Source organism: Budorcas taxicolor, chromosome 11 (genome assembly GCF_023091745.1).
Source record: "Budorcas taxicolor isolate Tak-1 chromosome 11, Takin1.1, whole genome shotgun sequence".
NCBI lineage: Eukaryota > Metazoa > Chordata > Mammalia > Artiodactyla > Bovidae > Budorcas > Budorcas taxicolor.
Window position 1 is genome coordinate 37,565,075 of NC_068920.1, and position 25,855 is coordinate 37,590,929.

Consider the following 25,855-nt stretch of genomic DNA (forward strand, 5'->3'; position numbering starts at 1 on the left):
CTTCTTAATATCTTCTGCTTCTGTTAGGTCCAGACCATTTCTGTCCTTTATCGAGGACATCTTTGCATGAAATGTTCCCTTGGTATCTCTAATTTTCTTGAAGAGATCTCTAGTCTCTCCCATTCTGTTCTTTTCCTCTATTTCTTTGCATTGATCACTGAAGAAGGCTTTCTTATCTCTTCTCGCTATTCTTTGGAACTCTGCATTCAGATGCTTATATCTTTCCTTTTCTCCTTTGCTTTTTGCCTCTCTTCTTTTCACAGCTCTTTGTAAGGCCTCCCCAGACAGCCATTTTGCTTTTTTGCATTTCTTTTCCATGGGGATGGTCTTGATCCCTGTCTCCTGTACAATGTCACGAACCTCATTCCATAGTTCATCAGGCACTCTATCTATCAGATCTAGACCCTTAAATCTATTTCTCACTTCCACTGTATAATCATAAGGGATTTCATTTAGGTCATACCTGAATGGTCTAGCGGTTTTCCCTACTTTCTTCAATTCGAGTCTGAATTTAGTATTATCACCCTCCTTATTTAACTTATATGCAGAGTACATCATGAGAAACGCTGGGCTGGAAGAAGCACAAGTTGGAATAGAGATTGACAGAAGTATCAATAACCTCAGATATGCAGATGACACCACCCTTATGGCAGAAAATGAAGAAGAACTAAAGAGCCTCTTGATGAAAATGAAAGAGGAGAGTGAAAAAGTTGGCTTAAAGCTCAACATTCAGAAAACTAAGATCATGGCATCTGGTCCCATCACTTCATGGGATATAGATGGGGAAACAGTGGAAACAGAGGCAGACTTTATTTTGAGGGGGCTCCAAAATCACTGCTGATGGTGACTTCAGCCATGACATTAAAAGATGCTTACTTCTTGGAAGGAAAGTTAGACCAACCTAGACATCATATTAAAAAGCAGAGACATTACTTTGCCAAAAAGGTCTATCTAGTCAAGGCTATGGTTTTTCTAGTAGTCATGTATGGATGTGAGAGTTGGACTATAAAAAAAGCTGAGCACCAAAGAATTGATGCTTTTGAACTGTGGTGTTGGAGAAGACTCTTGAGGATCGCTTGGACTGCAAGGAGATCCAACCAGTCCATCCTAAAGGAAATCAGTCCTGAATATTCGCTGGAAGGACTGATGCTGAAGCTGAAACTCCAATACTTGGCCACCTGATGCGGAGAGCTGATTCACTGGAAAGGACCCTGCTGCTGGACAAGATTGAAGGCAAGAGAAATGGGTGACAGGGGATGAGGTGATTGGATGGTATCACTGTACATGAGTTTGAGTAACCTCTGGGAGTTGGTGATGGACAGGGAGGCCCGGAGCGCTACAGTCCATGGGGTCACAAAGAGTCAGACACAACTGAGTGACTGAACTGAACTGAACTCATCTTCTAATGAATATTCAGGGTTGATTTCCTTTAGGATTGACTGGTTTGATCTCCTTCTCCAAGGGACTTATATATACTTTGATGTATATAAATAAATAAATATATATATATAAAACTTAATCATTTTGGTGTACAGCATTTTTAATTTTAAAATATAATAGAAAGAAAAAAGTTTAGACACTTGTGTGCAAAGGATCATTTCTGTCAGCTGGCTACTGTCGATCTATACTGTATTTTCTTCAAACCAGCATTTATAGCAATCTGATTACAGAGCATAATTTTCTCCAGTGGATGGGCGTTTTCACCCGTCTTGCCCCTTTTTTTTCTTGCAGCGTCACTGGAGTGCCTTGAGCCTGTAGCCTAATTCCACACGCAGAGCAGCCCCTCTGTCCTTATCAGCCTCCCACAGCCTGTGAAGCCCTCAGTATGCCTCTGTCCTTTGCCACAAACATGAGGGTCAAGTTCCCCCTCATGGCCATTGGCCTGGAAGTTGTCATGATTGTTTTATTTGCATTTTTTGTTCAGTATGAAACGAGTAAGAACACTTCCACGAATCCCAACAGCACCGAGTTACCTGCCATGGACATGGACAAAACCATGGAATCGTATCCTCGTGAGTGAGCCGTCTGCTTCTTGTTGTACATTTTTGGGTTCTCAGAATGTGAGGTCTGTGGCTATTGTAACCTGTAGCACTCTACATTGGAGCCCCTTGTAGAATTATGTGACAGTTCTGAGTGCTAAGGGTATATAAGTTTATGCTGGGACATTTGATCGATGTAGTTCATGTGTTTGGATAGAATCTGTATGTATGAAACTATCAGAACAAGAAGCTGAAAATTGAATTAATTGATCATTTTTTACCTTCTTTTTCTTTTTTTTAATTAAAAATTTTTTACTGGAGTATAGTTGCTTTACAATATTGTGCTAGTTTCTGTTGTGAGGCAAAGTGAATCAGTGATATGTATACATATATCCCCTCTTTTCTAGATTTCCTTCCCATTTAGGTAAATGACTCTGCTTTTTCTTTGATTACTAGTTCTGCAAGGTATAAAAATATCCCTCCCCCACCGAAAAAAAAAAAAAACAAACTTAGAGTTAACTTTGGAGGGGAAACTAGAAACAAAATGTGATGGGGAAAGGGAACCTGGATTTCATGTGAGAGTCCTAAGGCATAAGAAGGGGTATTAAGGATGATACAGGATATAAATGATATTGTTGTTCTTTAGTCGCTAAGTCATGTCCGACTCTTCTGTGACCCCATGGACCACAACTCGCCAGGCTCCTCTGTCCATGGGATTTCCTAGACAAGAATACTGGAGTGGGTTGCCATTTCCTTCTCCAGGGTAATTTCCCACCAGAGGGAAGGAACCCACGTCTCCTGCATTGGCAGGCAGATTCTTTACCACTAAGCCACCAGGGAAGCCCCGGAGATGCTGTACTGAGGGTTTTATAATATTTCGAAAGGAAGACTGTTTGTTCCTCTGAGATGAGAATAGAACTGTGAGCACCCAGCGTAGTTTAAAAGCAGAACCCTTCCCTGGGAATGGCGACTGAAAGAAAGAAGGGATTTAGTTTCAAGTTTGGAAGAACAGGTTATGAAATAGTTAGTATAACAATAATAATCACCATTTACTGACTGCCTATGATGAGCCAGGCATACTCCTCACCTTGTTAACCAGGGGGAGAGGTAGTAACATAATCCTATTATATAGACTGGTTTTTTAATGAGGTACAAATAATTTATTATTTATTAAATGTTAAATTGTATTAAATTATTCTAATAGCAATATTTATTATAGTTCTAGAGCCTATCTCTAAGCTTTTCAAAAACAATGTGACATTTGTTCTTTTATTGCTACATTTTTTGAGGGAATATATATATAATGGGGAGTATTCCTGAGTAGAAATTATGACCTAGAGTTGCTGAGCCAAAATGCACCATCTCAAGTAAAGGACACAGTTAGGGCTGTAAGTCAGAGGCTCCGGGCCCACATCTAGTTCTCTTTACACAGATGTCCAAAGCGATTCTGGTTGCAAGAATTTTACAATTTGCAAGTTCAAGAACACAAAAACAGAAAAGAATTCTGTTCAACTCTGTGCACTTTTGTACATTTCACTTCATTTCATCTTCTATCCTTCTGGCTGTAACTTGAAAGTATTGCTAACAGGATTTTCTGTTATATCAGCTATATCATACAAGAAACAAAAGAGGAATCAAAAAAAAATGATCTCAAGGGCAGGATGCTTTTTTCTTTTACAGAGGAAACATCAAGTCACAATTGTCAATAATAATAATAAGTAACAGTCAATGTACTTTGAAACAGCCAACACACACACACACCACACCACAATCTCTTCCTCACCATAAGGGCAGTGAGGCTGGGACACAGGCAGTTGTCAGGATAATGGAGGGAGGATTCAAGCAATAGAGGCCCCTGGGGGCCCAGAAGAAAGGCAGTAAGCAGAACACAAAGTGATATTTTACAGGGAAAACAGTCTTCTTGCATTCAAAATGCTCTCCACAGCCCAGTCTATAGACAGTCCAAAGTTCTGCTTTCTAACAGGTCCACGGATACAGAGAACAGGCTTGTGGTTGCCGAGCAGGAAGAGGGGTCAGGGAGGGATAGCCTGGGAGTTTGGCATTAGCAGGTGCAAACTATTATATAGAGAATGGACAAAGTCCTAGTCATCTAGCACAGGGAAGTATGTTCAATATCCTGTAATAAACCATAAAGCCAAAGGGGAAAGAGTTGTCTCTTCAGTAAGGTGGCTCTCAAGATGTAAAATTCCACCTAGTACTAATCTTCCAGTTCAGCTACCTTATCACTGGTTAAAATACTTTGTAGAACAGCCCTAGAAACGACATGATTTTACTGATTATATGTATATATTTTTTCCCCACATTTCAAAACAACCTATGTACACCAAACTTACGTAACAGCATAAGTCATTGGAGAGAAGTTTATGAAACATTCAGTAATTAAGAAGCAAAGTTCAAGTCAACAAATATTTGAGGGTGCCTGCCTAGCACCATGCATTGTGCCAAGCACAGGGATTCAAGACAGAAAAGGCTCAGTTCCCGTCTAAGAAGCTCACAGTGCATTACAAGAGTTCTCAATTGCAGTATGCTGAAAGTCATGAATTTTTCACAAATAAATCAATGTGTTAGTCACTCACTATGTTGTGTCTGACTCTTTTCTGACCATAGCCCAACAGGCTCCTCTGTCCATGGGATTCTCCAGGCAAGAATACTAGAGAGGGTTGCCATGCCTTTCTCCAAAGGATCTTCCTAACCCAGGGTTTGAACCCATGTCTCCAGCACTGCAGACAGATTCTTTGCCATCTGAGCCACCAGAGAAGATCTAAAAATAAATCAAGTGGGATATTAATTTATATTTGAAACAAATTCAATTGAATATAAGTTTATGCATCCCTCTCACTCACTGCATTTAGCTGTGCAATGCAGAGAAAGGGGTGAGGTCACACAGACCTGGCCTCTGAACCCATCCCAGGGCACAACCACAGAAGTGGGTGGCACACCCGATGTCACATGGCACGTAATGATGGACCCCAGAGAAACTCATTTGAGAAACTAGCTCTACTCCATATTTTTGGCTTTCATGGCGCCCAGCAAAGAGCTGACCGCTTTGTTGAGGCAGATAATTTGACAAGAACTGAGGCCTGACTGTGGCTGAGGCTGAGTGGTAAAGAATCCGCCTGCCAAAGCAGGAGACGCAGGAGACACAGGTTCAACCCCTGCAAGTGCCCTGGAGGAGGGAATGACAACCCACTCCAGTGTTCTTGTCTGGAAAAAGCCATGGACAGAGGAGTCTGGTGGGCTAGAGTCCACGGAATCTCAAAGAGCTGGACGCAACTGAGCGCGCATGCACATGACTATGACCTAATCCTTGCTCACGCGCAGAAAGACTAGAGAAAAGTAGGGTTTAAGAAGAAGGCTCTTTAAAGACTATCAGAAATTCTACAAACACAAGGTGTTTAATGCTTATGGGACATTAAACCACATCAAAGAATTCTTCATCCTCTGTTAAACATTAGAATCCATTAGCCTATCTTGTCACTTTGAGGGGATCATTTGTCCATGTGTGATCTTGTTACATTGCACACTGATCACACTTGAAGAATTACGGAAGATACAGCAACAGATTAGTACAATGATTTATTTTTAAAATCTCCATTTAAGAAGGTCCCTATATTTATTCAGATTTTATTTATTTATTTACTTATGTTTGGCCACGACAAGGCTTGCAGGACCTTAGTTCCCAACCAGGGACTGAATCCAGGTCACAGCAGTGAAAGTGTCAAGTTCTAACCACTGGACTGCCAGAGAATTCCTCCTTCAATTCATTTATTACAAAAGATTCAGCAATCTAGATATATGTTACAGGCAAAGGGTTACTACAAGTGCAGGAAAACAATTCCTAGGAAATTATTTGCTTGTATTCTAAATGATACCTGAAATTGTTACAATAACTGAGTTAACATGATGTGTTTTATAATCCAACAATAAGATACTGGCCTCTGGTATGCTGTCTTTGAGTTGAACAGTTTTGTTTACGTGAAAGAATTGGAAGCAGTGAGTTCAAATAGAACTGAAATCTTGGCTTCTAACTGCCTTCTCCACTGAGGGGCTTATTCCAGGTCGGGGCAAAGAAAGCATAAGGAAAGCCAAGTAGGTATACACTAACGGGGATGTGTCAGGAGAACACAGCATCCTACTTGAAAGAACACCAATTAGCTGAATTGAGGGGCAATGGCACCCACTCCAGTACTCTTGCCTGGAAAATCCCATGGACGGAGGAGCCTGATAGGCTGCAGTCCATGGGGTCGCTAAGAGTTGGACACGACTGAGTAACTTCACTTTCACTTTTCACTTTCATGCATTGGAAAAGGAAATAGCAACCCATTCCAGGGTTCTTTCCTGGAGAATCCCAAGGACGGCGGAGCCTGGTGGGCTGCCGCCTATGGGGTCGCACAGAGTCGGACACGATTGAAGCGACTTAGCAGCAGCAGAGAATTAAGAATAAGAACAGTGTGATGATGATAGAATATAACACACTGAAACAAAGGAAAAAGGCTTCAATGAGTCCACAGAAATATACCCTAAAGCAGGGTAAGGGGATCAGTTTGGAGTTCTTTATATACAAATGCCAAGTAATTAATACAAAATAAGTAATAGATATAAAAATTATAATTTTGAAATTAAAAAATGTAACAATTGACTCTAGAAAGGGTCACCAATGACTGCTAAAATTATTAGGTAAAAAGTGATTGGGCAACACGGGATGAAATGTATATCCGTAGGGAGCCATCTGGCAGAACAGTCCTAAGCAAGTGGTCCGATGTATCATCAGCAGTAGTAAGACAAATTATGTGCTACCTGATATGATGAAATGGCAATTGCACAACACCATCTGTATTAACAGTCTTGCCAAAATACATAGTCTGATTCCAGTTTTGGTGAAATAAACAAATGCAAACTGTGGTACATTCCACATTAAAGGCAAATCAATACCTCCAGTAAAAAGCATGGTGTGAAGTGAAGTGAAAGTCGCTCAGTCGTGTCTGACTGCTTGCAACCCCATGGACTATATAGTCCATGGAATTCTCCAGGCCAGAATACTGGATTGGGTAGCCTTTTGCTTCTCCAGGGGATCTTCCCAACCCAGGGATTGAAACCAGGTCTCCCTCATTGCAGGTGAATTCTTTACCAGCTGAGCCACAGGGGAAACCCAAAAAAGCATGGTGAGAGACTCTAAATTAAAAGAGTCTAAAGACATGTAATAAGGGCTTCTCAGGTGACTCAGTGGTAAAGAATCCACCTGCCAGGGCAGGAGACGCAGGAGACACAGGTTCGATCCCTAGATTGGGAAGATCCCCTGGAAGACAAAACAGCAACCCACTCCAGTATTGCTGGGATAATCCCCTGGACAGAGGAGCCTGGAGGGCTACAGTCCATGGGGTCACAAGAGTTGAGCAACTAAACATGCACACAGAGACACATAACAAACAAAACATATGAAACTTGAGTAGATGAAGGGGGTCAAAAAATCCTATAAAAGGACAATTTGGAAACAGTTAAATAAATTCAAATATAGATTCTAAATCGGATGTTACTGTATCCATGTTATAGTTTTAGATCTGAGGATAATACTGTGGTTATTTAAAACAATGCTTTTTTGCTTAGGAGATTCACGCTGAAGTGGTTTAGGGCAAAATGTCATACTTTTCAATGGTTTGAGAGATATATCTGGAAAGAGAGAACAAATACAGAAAATATTAGCAACTGATAAATCTAGCGAAATAGTACATAGCTCTTCATTGTACTATTTTTTCCAAATATTTGAAATACATAATAACAAAATATGTGAAAGTAGGGGAGGAAAAATACCACTGCTCGGATACTACTTTTCAGAAAAGATAAGTTCAGAATGAACCCCCGAATGGTTCAAAAGATTGGAACTCACTAAGAACCAATTGCTATCTGCATGCAAACAGCTTGCCAGCCCTCAGTCATTAAAAAAATAAACAAACAAAACAAAACCAGCCAACCCGCTTCTAATTGGAGAGTGAGTTGAACAGTTTTAACTACCTGATCCAGAAGAATCATTTCTCTGAATAAGAGCCCTAGAATCCCAAAGAGGCAAATTCTCAGTGACCCTCACCTGTGAGTCATTTATTCCTGCATAAACTAGGCATCTCCTGAAAAGCTGCAGTCGCCAAACTTTCTGCTGGGTCTCCAAGGAACAAGCCATTTAGAGATTCCTACCTTAACACTTGCACTCACTTCCCTCTGAAAGAATGCCTTACCGGCAGTACTCATTCAATAGTCTATCTGAATAGATGATAAACGGGCACAGACAAGCACATAAACAAATGAGATAAAACCAGAGGGGCATGCACGGTGTTACAGCTGTGCCCAGCAGCACTGTGCAGAGCGCCTGGTTCCTGGAAGTCATCTAGAAGTAGGCCAGGTAAAGAAGTGTTGGATGTGGAGGAATTCCCTAGAGGTCCAGTGGTTAGAACCCATTGCTCTCACTGCTGGGGCCCCAGGTTCAATCCCTGGTCAGGGAACTAAGATCCTACAAGCCACACAGAGTGCCCCCCCCCCCAAAAAAAAAGTTGAGTGTGGGGAGGAGAGGACATTCTAGGCAGCAGGCATGTGTGGGAGGTAGAGAGGAAAGAAGGCTCTGTTTCATTTTGTTTGTGGTTTGGCGTGGAAGGGGAGAGTTGAAATCATCAATTACATTTTAAAGTTATCGGGGCTTTAAAAGATATCCTGGTCCAATGGCTAAATGTGGTAGTAAAACACAGAATAAAATTACCAGACATTGCCAAATTTACTTTAGAGGCTAAAATTGCCTGCTATGGACAGAAACAGACAAATACTATATGACATCACTTATGTGTGGAATCTAGAAAATAATACAAATGAATCTGTATACAAAACAGATACAGACTCACAGACACAGAAAACAAACTTATGGCTACCAAAGGGGAGCAGAATGGACAAATTAAGAGTATGGAATTAACAGATATAAACTACTCTACCTAAAATAAATAAGCAACAAAGATTCACTATATAGCACAGGGAATATGACTCAATATCTTGTAAAAACCTATAATGGAATATAATCTGAAAAAAAAAGTGAATCACAGTGCCTTAAACCTAAAACCAACAAAATATTTCAAATCAATTATAGTTCAATTTTTAAAAATTGCCAGCTATTGAGAATATCTGATTTAGATGAGATATCAGAGTACTGTCGGAGTACTTCACAGAAGTTCCAACCAGTAAAGAAATACCTTTTTCCTTCCGTAAAGAATTCTGTAATGCAGCATAATTTAATTGCAGCATAAAACTGACTTCATGACCCTCTCCCTAGTGCTTACCCACAAATAAATTCCTAGAGCAGGATGAAAGATAATGCATAATCCTAACTGTTTATAAACCTTTTTATCCATAACTTTGATACAGAATCATTATCTGTTGAGTCAACTTTGTAAGCTCTCTTCAGCAATTTAAATAATAGATGAGGTTCTAGGGGTCTGCCCTGGTATCTCAGAGGTTAAAGCCTCTACCTGCAATGCGGGAGACCTGGGTTCCATCCCTGGGTCCGGAAGATCCCCTGGAGAAGGAAATGGCAACCCACTCCAGTATTTTTGCCTGGAGAATCCCATGGACGGAGGAGCCTGGTGGGCTACAGTCCACCGGGTCGCAGAGTCAGACACGACTGAGAGACTTCACTTTCTTGAGGTTCTTAGGCCCCCTTGTGGCGAAAAGCAGTAACAAGCATGAGATTACAGGAGAAAAAAAAAATCGGAGCACTGTCAATACCGGACATCCCTCCCTACTCTTGCCAGGAGAATCCCATGGAGGGAGGAGCCTGGTAGGCCACAGTCCATGGGGTCGCAAAGAGTCGCACACGACTGAGCGACTTCACTCCCTCCTACAGCACGTCCGGTTTTCCATCAGCTGTAAGAGCTACTCTGGGGACAACTAGGGAAATTTGAATATGATGTGTTAGATTATAATTATAAATTGTGATTATTCTGCCAGGAATGATGATGGTGTTGTGATTGTGTAGAAAAATGTCCTTAATTTTTAGGAATACATAAGTAAACCAGTCCATTCTGAAGGAGATCAGCCCTGGGATTTCTTTGGAAGGAATGATGCTAAAGCTGAAGCTCCAGTACTTTGGCCACCTCATGCGAAGAGTTGACTTATTGGAAAAGACTCTGATGCTGGGAGAGATTGGGGGCAGGAGGAGAAGGGGACGACAAAGGATGAGATGGCTGGATGGCATCACGGACTCTATGGGCATAAGTCTGAGTGAACTCCGGGAGTTGGTGATGGACAGGGAGGCCTGGCGTGCTGCGATTCATGGGGTCGCAAAGAGTCGGACAGGACTGAGCTACTGAACTGAACTGAAGTATTTAGGAGTGAAACGTCATGTCCGTTATTTACTTAAAAATATTTCAGAAAAAATAGGGGATGAAGCATGTACATAGCAAAATGCTAACAACTGTTAAATCCAGGTGATAAATAGATGTGCATCCATTATACTATTCTTCTACTTCTGTAGATATGAAAAATTTTATAAGAAAAATTAAAAACAAAGGGGGAAAATGTCTGATTTACCACGAAAGGAGGAGGAGGATGGAATCTGAAGAATTATTACTTCTAGTGTGAGACATTAAAAATTGGCTAAATTAGTTGGCTACTCCATATTTTTAAATCAGCAGACTCTAGGAGGAACAAGACACTCTAGGGGAAAAAAAGAAACACATTTTAGAAAAGTAGCTTGAAGGAATGAAAAAACCCAGTGAAGTCAGTAGACTGGGTTCTTACTTTTATTTTAGCTTTGTGAGTATAAGTAAATCATCTAATTTCTCTGGATCTGAGAGTCTGATCTAAAAACAAAGTAAAACAAACAAACAACAAAGACCTATTATACAGCACAAGGAACCCTTATAATAACCTATAATGGGAACACATCTGAGAAAGAATATAGATAGGTATGAATTACTTTGTTATATGTACATTTGAAATTAACACAATATTATAAATCAACTATGCATCAATAAAATAAATATCAGCAAAGGACGCAGTAGAGCTAGGAGAGACGTTAGACTTCATCGAATCCAAACTGTTCTTTAAAAGAGGAGAAGACTGAGTTTCAGAAAGGTCTAGTAAAATCATAGCAAGTCAGTAAGTCAGGCACATTCTCTGAGCTCCACTCCAATTTAGTCTATGACCTAAATCAAATGTTTACGTTAAAAAGTGGTAAAAACAATTTGTAAAAATATATATATATATGTATATTTATAAAGTCACCTGTATTTCCAAAACCAAACAATTTGACAGTTGCCTGTTGATAAGTCAGGTAAAATCCCAATTCAGAAGTTTTCTGGGTGGATATGCAATGAGATGAGGGTGGGCATTCAGAATGAGGGTATAAGTCAAATTGTTGCCAATATGCATTATCTCACTAGGAAAAAAAGACTACAGCATTCTCTTCTCTGAGACCTCCTTCACAGCTGCTAAGGAAAGAGAATCTTCCAAAATTTATTTTTTCCCTTCTGACCCTCCTCATACTGACTGTCTTGGGAGGTGGAGCCAATGAACAATAAAATAATCAAAAGACTTACTGCCTGGATGGGGTCGGAAAAAGGCTGATGCTGTGTGTGCCTGAATTAGGAAGTTTGGGTCTGGTTTTCTCATTGTCTTTATTCTTAACATTTGTTGGACTCATGCACAAATGAGACTAGCTTCTAAACCACCAAAAGACCCTTGTGATTCAATACATGATGCCAACCTCTGCCTGTCCCGGTATCTGTCATAGAATAAGACTATAGTGTGGGTTCCCACACTTTCAGCCAGCCCTTTTCAAATACTGGGAACCCTTGGAAACACAGCATCTTCATCCACTTCCAGGTGTGTGATCACTGTCACAGATTAGTGCATTGGATTTAACTTGCAAAGTTTGAAAAAAATGTGATATGCAAGTTATGTCAGAAAGAAAGTCAAGAAAGCTCTACAGAGAGAAGGGGAGCCCCCAGGAAGGTGCTATAGACTCTAAGAGCAGCATTAGCCTGAAGGAAGTTTACTGGGGCATGTTTTATGATCAATACCTGCAGCAGAAGGGATTAGGCAAAGAGACAAAGCCTCAGGTGGCCTCATAGGAAACTCTGAGACTGGGATTGTCTAGCTTCAAGTGGCTCTTTTCCCAAGGTGAGAGGATGCTGTTGTGAACCAATCATTGGGTTCAGGTGACCCAAGGGAAAGGCTGTGACTGGACAAGAGCATTCCTCAGAGAGAAGTGAGAGCTGTCACTCACAGCACTCCCTACAGCCCTGGAAAATGTGAAATAGAGCCTTTTCAGTATTGCAAATGAGAACGCCAAAGTGCCCTGAGGAGAAGTGACTTGCCCAAGGTCACACAGTCATGTGACACTGTTGGGGGAACCTCAGCCTCCATCTCCATCTCCAGGTCAAGAATTTGTTCCTCAAGAGGATACAGCCTTCCTTCCATTGGCTTAGAAAGTGCAAACAAAGACATCAACCCATATGGCTTAAATAATGATCTGTTAAGATTTCCATTTGAGACATAAAGATACCATCTCAATCATTTAGACCATAGTGCCTCATTCTCTATATGCAGGCTTTTGTGACAGATTCAGGGGTCAAAAGATGAGAAAGCCCTAAACCCTTCAATCAGGAAACTCACAAAGTAGTGCAGGTAATGGACCCCTCATCAAATAACCATCACTAGTATGATACGTGGTAAATAAATGGTAATGCAATGTAACAACTGCTAATGCTGAGGTTTGGGGAAGACTGGAAGAAATATTAATTTTCCCTGGGAGTACTGGGAAAGTCTGCAAGAACAGGTGATTCTGGTACTGTATTTAGCAAAGGTGTCCTCACGTGGAAAGTAACGGAAAGCTCTTCAGGGAGAGGATGGAAGACATATTGGTATGATAGTGCATAGTCTTCCAAGACAAGGCTCGAGCACTGAATCACTTGCCCAAGGTCGCCTCGCGGGTAAGTAGCCACGCTGGCCCTGCAGCCCAGCCTTTGGCTGTGCAGTTAACTTTCCTTTTGTAGTGTTTTCTGAAAAAGATGCAGCACTTAGTAAATGGAATATACTATGATGTCACACTTTCTCAGTGCTCCCCTTATGCAGATTTCTTTTTCTTTCTCCCCCTTGCAGACTTCCAAGATGTGCATGTTATGGTATTCGCTGGGTTCGGCTTCCTTATGACCTTCTTGCGGAAATATGGCTTCAGTGGTGTGGGCATCAACCTACTCATAGCTGCTCTGGGACTCCAATGGGGCACTTTTATACAGGGGCTCTTTCGTAGCCATGGACAGAGATTCCAAATAGAAATCAAAAAGTGAGCACCCATTCTTTCCAATCGTGTTTTCAGAGCAGTTGTTTCTCCTCTTAGTCCCCTGAAAGTCAGACTCTGAACTAGTTTGCAGATTGTCTCCCTTCCATGAAACAAATATCATTGGGATCCAAGGATCTAAATCAATGCCTTGCTTGACTGAGATGAGCCATATATTCATGTCTATATCCTCTCTGATTTGACTTCAAGGGTATGAGAAATTCCCTTCCATAAAATTATTATTCCTTTCATTTCAGCTAGAGAGAGCAAAAATCCTTCTTTAGTAATTTTTCTGAGACTGTTTTTGACATGTAAAGGCTCCAGAAAGTAATTCATTTATCAGATCAACAGAAATAAGGTAAAACCCTAAACGAAGTAAAGAACGGGCAGGCTAAAGGAAATGCAAGAGTAACTAAAAATTGCATGGTGAATGGAGGTGGGGGTGGGCAAGGAAGTGGGAGAGGATAAAAGTAGGTCTGGAAGAAGCACCTGACGGGAGGGAACAGATGGGGAGAGGGGGCTTGGACTCTGGACAAGGGGATGCTATATTCATTACAACTCACATGTTTGAGGTGTGCATTGTTTTTCAACGTCTTCTTTCTTCTTCCCTCAGCATGATACAAGCAGACTTCAGTACAGTCCCAGTTCTGATTTCTTTTGGAGCTGTCCTGGGAAAAACAAGTCCAATCCAGATGCTGATCATGACAATTTTAGAAATTACTGTGTTTGCTGCCAATGAATTTCTGGTTTTTGAGGTATTTTCGGTAAGGATTCAGTTGACACTTACCTAGCTTTGAACAGCACAACACACGTTAGATGCCCACCATAAATAAGCAGAGACAAACCTTGGTGGCCGCGACACCATAGCAAGTAATAATCATAGTCATCATTTGAGTAACTATTGTAAACTAGAAATTCTATAAACCTTACCTAATTGCATTGACACCACAACAGTGTTAGACAGGTATTATGATGCATTATTATGGTTCATTTATATACAATGAAACTGATGATCACAGATACTAAATGACCAACTTGCCTGAATCTGAATTTAAATCCAGAATTTCCTAGCTCTACAACTCTTTTTATGTAAATACACTTTCTATCAATGACCAATTCCTATTTATATTTCAACTACTAAGTGAATTGCCCTTTCAAAGTCTTTTATTAAAGCTTAGATCAAATGTCTTCCCCTCCATGAAAATCTGATTGATTCCCCCAAGGGAAATCGAATATGTCGGGCACTCTCCAGTATTCCATTTATTCTCGTTGTTGTTCACTCGCTAAGTTGTGTCCATCATTTGGGGACCTCATGGACTACAGCACACCAGGCTCCTCCATCCTCTACTGTCTTCCAGAGTTTACTCAAATTCATGTCCATTTACACTTCTATTGAACATGTAACTTGATAACAAATACTTTGGCAAATTTCTAGGTATCATGTGTTGGTGATTCAGTTGCAAACGTCTCTTCATAGGGTTTACCAGTCTAGTGGGGGAGACAGACATCCAACAAATTTTTGTACATTCAACCACCTACCCATAGAGTCACAAACACACACACAATTATTACTATAAATTGCAACACATACTATGAAAAATAAATAGAAGGGCTCTGAGGAAATATACCTAGAAGACCTAATTTATATTGTGGAATCAAGGAAGGTTTCTTTGAGGAAAGTGACAGCTAAACTGGACCTGCAAGGTATGTAAGAGTTTATCAAGCATGAAAATTTAAATAAATTAATAACTTTGCATCATTTTTCTACTTTCATAAGTACGCAGCAATGCCTTGGGTTTGGCACTCTGAACTTTCCCTCTAGAGACAAGAACTGTAGGAAAATGCATCATATCCACTCAGTGTTCTAAAGAGGGACTAAAATATATTTCTTCAAATGAGTCTTGGCCCTCAACTGGTTTTCATGGCATCATAGCAGAGTCAATGAATGCAAAAGTCATACTTGTTTTGTATCAGGTGCAATGCATATCGCACTGAGAATCTGTCTAACCTGAAAAAGTAACCTGAAATGTATCGAGTGCCCACTAAAGACCTAGGCCTTGAAAAACACGGTCCCATCTAAATCCCACCACAACTCTACTGGCTGGGTAACATTTCTCCATTTAACACAACTGGAGATTCAAAGAAGTAGAATAATTTGCCTAAAGTCACATCAGAGAAGTACCTGACCTAGGACTGAAAGTCAGTTCTGTGTTGCTCCAGTGCCTGTGCCTTTTTTTTACATGATCCTGTTTTATTCCCCTTTCTCTGACACATTCATTCTCTCTCTTGATCTTTTTTGTTTAATGCATGAAGCAGTCCTTAATGACCTCCCTCCTGTATTGAGTGTCACCTCTATTTACATGAATGCTTCCACCCCTCAGGCCTCTGATATTGGAGAATCGATGACCATCCATGCCTTTGGGGCTTACTTTGGTTTGGCTGTAGCAGGCATCTTGTATCGATCAGGATTGAAAGAAGGACATCCCAATGAAGAGTCGGTATACCACTCGGACTTGTTTGCGATGATTGGTGAGTTGGGATGAAGTTGCCTGATTCTTGTCTATTTGCTCAGACACAAGGGAATGCCTCTCTTGCCCCTTAACTCTTAGATAACAAAGCCTAAAAGTAAAGACAGCATGTCTGTGCCCAAGGTAAACGACTTCCTCTGGACTGTCTTTCATATTCAGAACGATTAGTAATATCTGTTTCTGTGATTTACTGCAGGGTCTCTTTTCCTGTGGATATTTTGGCCTAGCTTTAATTCTGCCACTGCTAGTGATGCAAAGAAACAGTACAGGGCCATCGTGAACACATACTTCTCTCTCGCTGCCTCCGTGGTCATAGCCTATGCATGTTCCAGCCTTCTCGAGAGCCAAGGCAAGCTCAATATGGTGAGTGCCATGTTAACCCCCATGGAAGTTTGCTCAGCGACCCTGATGGCTGCTCTGATGAGTAACTCATTTCTGCATCATTGCTGAGCTGCCCGAACAAATCACAACCCTGCAGACCTTAGAGGATAATCTGAAAATAACATTCCTTTATTTTTCAGATGTGTACTGTGACAAATTAAAAAAATATTATCAAGGAATTTACAGTTTTACAGGGAATATAGTCAGGTTTCCCAGGTGGCTTAGTGGGTAACGCAGCAGATGCAGGAGACAAAGTTCCAATCCCCCAGTTGGGAAGATCCCCTGGAGAAGGCATGGCAACCCACTCCAGTGTTCTTGCCTCAAAGAGTCCATGGACAGAGGAGCCTGGCCGGCCACAGTCCATGGAGTTGCAAGAGTCGGACATGACTGAAGCGACTGAGCATGCGCACAGGAATATAATCAAGCAAAAAATCAAAGATCTGAAACATGTTTCTTTATTGATAGAGCCAACTGTCCCCAGGTTCTCAGAAAATCTTTCTTAGAAACAGCACTTTCTGTAAGGGTAGAAAAAGAGTGGGAGAATGCAAGTTGATTCTATTTTTCTAACAGCAAATATTTCAAAGAAATAACAACTAAATGTACTGTGGGATCCTGAATAGTGGTTTAGTTGCTAAGTCGTGTCAGAGGAGCCTGGTAGGCTATAGTCCATGGGATTCTCCAGGCAAGAATACTGGAGTGGGTTGCCATTTCTTTCTCCAGGGATCCTGAATAGGATTCTGGAAAAGAAAAGGGATATTAGTGGGAATATTGGTAAAATTCAAATCAGGTCTTCAATAGTAGTACACCAATGCTAATTTCTTAGTTCTGTGATCATGTAAGATGTTAACATTGAGGGGAACTGGATGTGGTATATATGGAAATCCTCTGCAATATTTTTGCAACTTTTATGTGTCTATAATTATTTCACAATAAAACATTTTTTAAAATCCCCCATAATGGTTTTTTTTTAGTTTCTTGCCTATGAGCTAAAGAAATGTCAGTGAAGGAATAATCCTCAAATTGGCCACTCTTCTAAACTGAGAGAGAAAAAAGATATTGTATCAAAATATTTCTAAACATAGCTAAGAACATGTCTTTCAGTTCTCTACAAATTGTTTCATGAGAAAAAAAAAAACGAAAACAATTAAAAGAAGCAATCATGCATGGCTCAGTGGATCTCTTTCAAAAGTACTGACAACCTTTTTTCCTTTGGCAGAACAGCCAGAATATGTTTTCTGATGAATTCTGGTAAATGGAAACTGGTCCCTCTTTCCAGCATTCTCAAATGTTCTCAGAACAGTGACACTTGGTTAAAGCTGTTGGATGTGTAATACGTGCATTTCAATGCCTTTACATCCTGTCCTTGATTAGTGGAATATCATGGACTCAGCAAAGCACACAGCAGCCATAAGCCTGTTTCAGTTCACAGTAACCATAAATGCATTCCAAAGCTGCATAGAGAGGCAGAACACTGCCAGAATAACTGCTGCATATTCCCTCCCTCCCACAACTTCTCTTGATTCTGCCACATCCCTTCCCACCCTAGTCTTACTAACTTGATCTCTTGTGCACAACCGAGGAACCCTATAAGAAAGATGCTACAGGTCAACTGCTGGGAAGAAGGGCCTTCTGGAACTACAAAGAGCCTTCTTAAATAAGAATCCATAACCCTTCCAACCGAAGAATGTGTGTGGAATCCATCGAGCCCAAGATTGCTACAGACCTTCTGAACTCCTGCTCCTCTCACTCACATTTCTGTGCTCCACACAGGTTCACATTCAGAATGCAACTCTGGCTGGAGGGGTGGCTGTGGGCACGTGTGCGGACATGGAGATTCCCCCCTATTATGCTATGATCATTGGGAGCATCGCAGGAGTGGTCTCCGTGTTTGGGTTCAAGTTCCTGACTGTAAGTATTAACAGACACTCTCAGTCAAACTTTGGACCTGCCCCATCACCTTCTCATATCCCACCAGCAGAGAAACGCTATGAAAAGTCCTTTCTTAAGTGCCTTTTCTTGGAGCACTCAACATGTCAGTGTTCCAGTGGTTTCTACTCTTTCTTGCCTTCTTTTGTGGATATCGGTTACTTGTAAAAATATGAACTGAATGTTAAGTACTTGTATTACTTTTCTCAGTTTTTATTGTGATTGACATTTGTTGATGATGTTTGCTTTGCATAATTAAAGACTCTGAGCCCTTTTCAGAGGATTTAAGATCCCACCAGTAGGTAAGAATGAGCAGGACTTAAAATCACTTACCGTCACATCCATCTTCCTAAGACTGAAATGAGAAGTTTTGCCACCAGTGTACTCATATTCTTTGATGTAAGTGGGTTTCAGATGTAGATGGGAAACTGGTCTGGACATAAAAATTTTCCTGCATGTTCATTTACTTTAGTCACAGGGCTCTCTATAGCTAACAAAATAATAAGGCTTCCTCTTTTTACAATTTCAGCCATTTTTCACTACTAAACTGAAGATCCATGACACATGTGGGGTCCATAACCTACATGGCTTACCTGGTGTGATAGGAGGCCTTGCTGGCATCATCACCGTAGCCTTGGAGAAATCTGACTCGTGAGTGAAAGAATATATTTTCCTGTTACCCAAGGTCAAGTGCTGTTTCCTCTCACTCTTGGAGAAACCCAGTGATAAGAGTTTTTTCTTTAGCAATCCAGGCCACAGTTTGTAAGTACTATTTTTACTGAAGCCAAAGAGACATAACTGAGGACCAAAGAAACATTTCCCAATTTGCATTTTAATAATCTGAATAGACACATGAGAGTAAATAGGCTTGATTCTTGCTCAGTGGCCAGATTTGGGGTAGATTTCATGGTTAAGAGTCTAGTCCTTGGGTATACAGACTTAGCAACAACTTAATTTACTCAAGAGAAGTTGAGGGGGCAAACCTTGGAAAGTCCATTCACATATGTGGACAAAATTCACACATATCTCACACAGTAGATACAATACTTTGTCCTAGAGTCAAGCCTACTTACTCATATGTGTCTATTCAGATTATGAAAATGCAAATTGGGTTTATTGGTAAACATAGAACAAGGAGAAGTTAACATACTTAGGGGACAATTTTTCAAATCATAGCAGCCTAACTTTAATAATGCTGTTAATTTTGTCTAATCCAGCATGTTCCAAGTCTATTTTATCATGAAATACTTTTCATCAGAAACATCTTTTAATACCTTGTAAAAGATATTGGTAAATTCTGATAAAATTAACTGACAGCTTACAAAAGAAGAAAATCAAATGAGTATCATGATAGTGTGATCACTCACCTAGAGCCAGACATCTTGGAATGTGAAGCCAAGTGGGCCTTAGAAAGCATCACTATGAACAAAGATAGTGGAGGTGATAGAATTCCAGTTGAGCTATTTCAAATCCTGGAAGATAATGCTGTAAAAGTGCTGCACTCAATATGCCAGCAAATTTGGAAAACTCAGCAGTGGCCACAGGACTGGAAAAGGTCACTTTTCATCCCAATCCCAAAGAAAGGCAATGCCAAAGAATGCTCAAACTACCGCATAATTGCACTCATCTCACACGCTGGTAACGTAATGCTCAAAATTCTCCAAGCCAGGCTTCAGCAATACGTGAATCGTGAACTCCCTGGTGTTCAAGCTGGTTTTACAAAGGGCAGAGGAACTAGAGATCAAATCGCCAACATCTGTTGGATCATAAAAAAGCAAGAGAGTTCCAGAAAAACATCTATTTCTGCTTTATTGACTATGCCAAAGCCTTTGGCTGTGTGGATCACAATAAACTGTGGAAAATTCTTCAAGAGATGGGAATACCAGACCACCTGACCTGTCTCATGAGAAACCTATATGCAGGTCAAGAAAAAACAGTTAGAACCGGACATGGAACAACAGACTGGTTCCAAATAGGAAAAGGAGTACATCAAGGCTGTATATTGTCACCCTGTTTATTTAACTTCTATGCAGAGTACATCATGAGAAACGCTGGGCTGGAAGAAACACAAGCTGGAATCAAGATTGCCGGGAGAAATATCAATAATCTCAGATATGCAGATGACACCACCCTTATGGCAGAAAGTGAAGAGGAGCTAAAAAGCCTCTTGATGAAAATGAAAGAGGAGAGTGAAAGGTTGGCTTAAAGCTCAACATTCAGAAAACGAAGATCATGGCATCTGGTCCCATCACTTCATGGCAAATAGATGGGGAAACAGTGGAAACAGTGTCAGACTTTATTTTTTGGGGCTCCAAAATCACTGGAGATGGTGATTGCAGCCGTGAAATTAAAAGACGCTTACTCCTTGGAAGGAAAGTTATGACCAACCTGGACAGCATATTAAAAAGCAGAGATATTACTTTGCCAACAAAGGTCCATCTAGTCAAGGCTATAGTTTTTCCAGTGGTCATGTATGGATGTGAGAGTTGGACTGTGAAGAAAGCTGAGTGCCAAAGTATTGATGCTTTTGAACTGTGGTGTTGGAGAAGACTCTTGAGAGTCCCTTGGACTGAAAGGAGATCCAACCAGTTCATTCTAAAGGAGATCAGTCCTGGGTGTTCTTTGGAAGGAATGATGCTGAAGCTGAAACTCCAGTACTTTGGCCACCTCGTGAGAAGAGTTGACTCCTTGGAAAAGACTCTGATGCTGGGAGGGATTGGGAGCAGGAGAAGAAGGGGATGACAGAGGATGAGATGGCTGCATGTTATCACCGACTCGATGGACGTGAGTCTGAGTGAACTCCGGGAGATGGTGATGGACAGGGAGGCCTGGCATGCTGCCATTCATGGGGTTGCAAAGAGTTGAACACAACTGAGCGACTGAACTGAACTGAACTGAACTGAACTGAAATATATATTAAATATTCAACCTCACTAGTAATCAAAGAAATGCAAATTAAAACAAGTTATCCATTTTTCAGTATATAATATTGATAAAGATATTATAAATTATAATACTGAATGGTGGCTAAAGTAACAAAGTTCAGTTCAGTTCAGTCGCTCAGTCGTGTCCGACTCTTTGCAACCCCATGAACCGGAGCACGCCAGGCCTCCCTGTCCATCACCATCTCCCTGAGTTCACTCAGACTCACATCCATCGAGTCCGTGATGCCATCCAGCCATCTCATCCTTGGTCGTCCCCTTCTCCTCTTGCCCCCAATCCCTCCCAGCATCAGAGTCTTTTCCAATGAGTCAACTCCTCACATGAGGTGTCCAAAGTACTGGAGCTTCAGCTTTAGCATCATTCCTTCCAAAGAAGTCCCAGGGCTGATCTCCTTCAGAATGGACTGGTTGGATCTCCTTGCAGTCCAAGGGACTCTCAAGAGTCTTCTCCAGCACCACAATTCGAAAGCATCAAGTCTTCGGCGCTCAGCCTTCTTCATAGTCCAACTCTCACATCCATACATGACCACAGGAAAAACCATAGCCTTGACTAGACGGACCTTAGTCAGCAAAGTAATGTCTCTGCTTTTGAATATACTATCTAGGTTGGTCATAACTTTTCTTCCAAGGAGTAAGCGTCTTTTAATTTCATGGCTGCAATCACCATCTCCAGTGATTTTGGAGCCCAAAAAAATAAAGTCTGCCTCTGTTTCCACTGTTTCCCCGTCTATTTCCCATGAAGTGATGGGACCAGATGCCATGATCTTCGTTTTCTGAATGTTGAGCTTTAAGTCAACTTTTTCGCTCTCCTCTTTCACTTTCATCAAGAGGCTTTTGAGCTCCTCTTCACTTTCTGCCATAAGGGTGGTGTCATCTGCATATCTGAGATTATTGATATTTCTCCCGGCAATCTTGATTCCAGCTTGTGTTTCTTCCAGCCCAGCGTTTCTCATGATGTACTCTGCATAGAAGTTAAATAAGCAGGGTGACAGTGTACAGCCTTGACGTGCTCCTTTTCCTATTTGGAACCAGTCTGTTGTTCCATGTCCAGTTCTAACTGTTGCTTCCTGACCTGCATGCAGATTTCTCAAGAGGCAGGTCAGGTGGTCTGGTATTCCCATCTCTTGAAGAATTTTCCACAGTTTATTGTGATCCACACAGCCAAAGGCTTTGGCATAGTCAATAAAGCAGAAATAGATGTTTTTCTGGAACTCTCTTGCTTTTTCCATGATCCAGCGGATGTTGGCAATTTGATCTCTAGTTCCTCTGCCTTTTGTAAAACCAGCTTGAACATCAGGGAGTTCACAGTTCATGTATTGCTGAAGCCTGGCTTGGAGAATTTTGAGCATTACGTTACTAGCATGTGATATGAATGCAATTGTGCGGTAGTTTGAGCATTCTTTGGCATTGCCTTTCTTTGGGATTGGAATGAAAAGTGACCTTTTCCAGTCCTGTGGCCACTGCTGAGTTTTCCAAATTTGCTGGCATATTGAGTGCAGCACTTTCACAGCATCTGACTTCCCTGTAGCTCAAATGGTAATGAATCTGCCTGCGAGGCAGGAGACCTGGGTTGGGAAGTTCCTCTGGAGAAGGGAATGGCAATCCACTTCAGTATTCCTGCCTGGAGAATTCCTTGGATAGAAAAGCCTGGTGGGCTACAGTTAGTGGGGTTGCAAAGAGTCGCACACAACTGAGTGACTAACACAAAGTAACAAAATGGAGATATAAATTGTACAAGTTCCTATTTGGAAAAGGCCTAATTAACTATATAAACTTTTACAAATAATCCCATTTCTAGTTAAGTTTTATTTTAGGGAAATTATTGGACAAGTCCATAAGCATGTTCATAAGAGGATTTATTCTCACAGCATATTTAAAAATATGAAACATAAGTTGTAATCTAAATATTCAATCTATAGAACTGTAATTACAGTATATTTGTATAGTGTAATACTCTGTAGCAATAAAAGCTATGATCTAGATCTACATTTAGTGACATAAAAGAACATTAAGTTTTAATGTGAAAACCCAGTATCATGATATGATTACATTTTTATAAAAATAGTTGTTTATATTTTACATGTTTATACTGATAGGATTGGAGGGAAATTAAACTTTTCCCCTTCTTTTTCTTAAAGGTTTTGTATATTTTTACAATAATCATACATTTCTTGGGCAACTTTTCCATCAGTAGAAAGAGATTAAACCCTTTAAATCGAGAGAGAGAGAGAGAACGAAATCTGATACAGAAAGAAAGAAAAAATGAAGTTGCTCAGTCGTGTCTGACTCTTTGCAGCCCCGTGGACTGTAGCTTACCAGGCTCCTCCGTCCATAGAATTTTCCAGGCAAGAGTACTGGAGTGGGTTGCCATTTCCTTCTCCAGGGGAACTTCCCAACCCAGGGATCGAACCGAGGTCTCCTGCATTGCAGGCAGACACTTTATCATCTTAGCCACCTGGGAAGCCCTTCTGAGATACAGAGACACACTTTAATATCTCGTCCCTACACTATATGCTAAAATCAGCTTTTCTGATTTTTCGTTTCATCACAATTGCTTTTAGGGGGATGGGGTAAGGAGAGATGTCAGTTTCCATTTGTTTTGCTCATTGCTCCTTTCTCACTGCCTAGAAGGGAAGCTGGCACAGAGCAAGCACCCAATAAATATTTGTTGAATCTGATCTCCAATTACATTTTTAGAAATACTAAACTCTTTCTGAGGAAGATATTTTCATCATTTTTGAAGAGAAAGGTGGTTCTTGTATATGTGCTTATAAGAATTTGTGAACATTGATTAAGAGTTTCAAAGAAAATATATGAGATTAAAGAAAAATTGTAATAACTGTTTGCTGGTATGTCATGCCGCACTCTGGCCTGAAGGTGGCAAGCATGCACACCCTCGGGAGATGCGGGATTTTTTTGGCATCTTGGACAAACAATTCTGTATTTTTGGCCTCCTAGGACTGCAGCGGTCAGTCAAGTAGTTGCACTAGGTTCTTCCATTGCAACAGCACTTGTTGGAGGGCTAATCACAGGTGAGCATAAAAAATAAGCATTTCCCTCTACCTCATGCTCTCAGCATAATAGATCTTATTAAACATTGATAAACTTAAAATTTTTCTACACTTCTGACAGTAATCATGTAAGCTCCAGGGGATGACTTTATAACAGTATTTTAATTACTAAGCAAGTTGATTTTCCTTTTCCTCATAACATGACTTATTTTCTCCCCGCTTTCACAGGTGCAATTTTAAAGATACCTGTCTGGGCACAACCACCTGATGAGGACTGCTATGATGACTCTGTTTATTGGGAGGTACTGTGTAGTGTTCTAAGGATGCATATGATGACCATACTAGGCAAAGTTCTGCCCACCACATGTCTAGATGTCTGTGTGGCATCCTTAGGACGAAATTGGTTGAACTCCCCACTTATAGAGAGAAATTGAAACAATGTGCCCAGAAAGATAAAATCAGAAGCTATAATATCTTGCAAAGCAGAAACTAGATGAAGGAAAAACAGACGTTAGTTGACAAGTTCCCTTTCACTCCTCCAAGAGCAATAAAAAAAAAAAAAAAAGAAAAGCTCCTCATAAAAATATAGGAATCCTGGGCAGCCGTGTGAGATTTTACATCACACATAAGTAGACCAAGCAGGTGGGACATGCAGGGTTGAAGAATCTTGGTGAGGATTCAAGAAGTTCTGTGACTCACGAAACATTAGCTTCTTTCCATCCTCCAGTTTCTACCTCTTTAATTCATTGACATTTTCTTCCAAATTATTTCCTGCAAAGCCTAAGAGTGATAGATACTTGGATGCATTCAAATGGGATTTTCAAAGAGAGAACAGGTTTGCAAAACAGAATGTAGTCAGGATGGGTGGGATAAATATTTTTGTTCTTTTGTTTCTTCCCAACTCAAACAATTTTTATTCCCAGTTCTTTATATACTTGAATAAGAATTACAGAAAATATCTTTGTTTCAAAACTAACCTTTGATAAGCCCAGTGAAAGAAACTATAAAAAGTGCCTTAATCTTTTTTTTTTCCTTAAGGTTCCTATGAGAACAGAATATGACAACCGTATCCATGAACTTCTCGAATACCTCCCATTAGAACGTGAAGCCTAAAAGCCTGTGCCTCAGCTTCTTTTCCTATTATCTAGACTTGAAACAAAATGGCAGCATCCAATGAGTATATGGAATGGAATGGATAGATCCTGAGCCCCACATATCCAGTGTGAAAACATTTTAACAAAATCTGGAGCTGTCTCTTTACATCAGTGATTGTTTAATTGAAGAAATGTGACTCATACAACAGATGGTCAAATGGATTCTTGCCAGTGGGTAGTTACAGGGTGAATATTCTATGTATTTTCTTGTATTTTTTTCCACATGGAGGAGGATTTACAATGAAACCAGCACTTTCTAATCATGTCAGTTCCTTAATGTACATACTACATCTTCAATCCCAAAGATTATAACTGAAGCCAATGAAAATAATTTATGTAAGAAATAAGAAGGAAATGTATGTATGTAAACAGTAATATGATTTTTTTTTTTGACAGTGCTTTCTGGATTTTAAAAATGGTCTATTTTAGAAGAATTGTGTTTTATTTGGCAGACTTGCTGAGGATTTAAATTCAGGAGGCATTCTCTGAAATAGCTTTGAGGACTGCTCCAAAGAGTGGGAGCAGGGGAGGTTGCGGGGGGGGGTGGGGGGGGGGGCAGACAGGATACATAGGAGTTTTGCAACAAAGACCAGGTGATCAGA

General features: G+C 40.6%; 1 protein-coding gene across 1 annotated transcript; it reads left to right on the forward strand.

The window, feature by feature from the left end:
* Nucleotides 1-1,825: 1,825 nt before the first annotated feature.
* RHAG (Rh associated glycoprotein) lies at nt 1,826-25,212 on the forward strand. The gene is made up of 10 exons (XM_052649373.1): nt 1,826-2,012; nt 13,134-13,317; nt 13,925-14,075; nt 15,693-15,840; nt 16,036-16,202; nt 17,991-18,128; nt 18,676-18,797; nt 24,047-24,120; nt 24,328-24,401; nt 25,138-25,212. The coding sequence occupies exons 1-10, from the start codon at nt 1,826-1,828 to the stop codon at nt 25,210-25,212; spliced, it is 1,320 nt and encodes a 439-aa protein (XP_052505333.1).
* Nucleotides 25,213-25,855: the final 643 nt, after the last annotated feature.

Coding starts and splice junctions, on each gene's coding strand:
- RHAG (XM_052649373.1), top strand. CDS start 1,826: ATGCCTCTGTCCTTTGCCACAAACATGAGGGTCAAGTTCCCCCTCATG. Junction 14,076..15,692: donor TGGTTTTTGAGGTATTTTCG/GTAAGGATTCAG, acceptor TCCACCCCTCAG/GCCTCTGATATTGGAGAATC. Junction 24,402..25,137: donor ATGACTCTGTTTATTGGGAG/GTACTGTGTAGT, acceptor TTTTTCCTTAAG/GTTCCTATGAGAACAGAATA.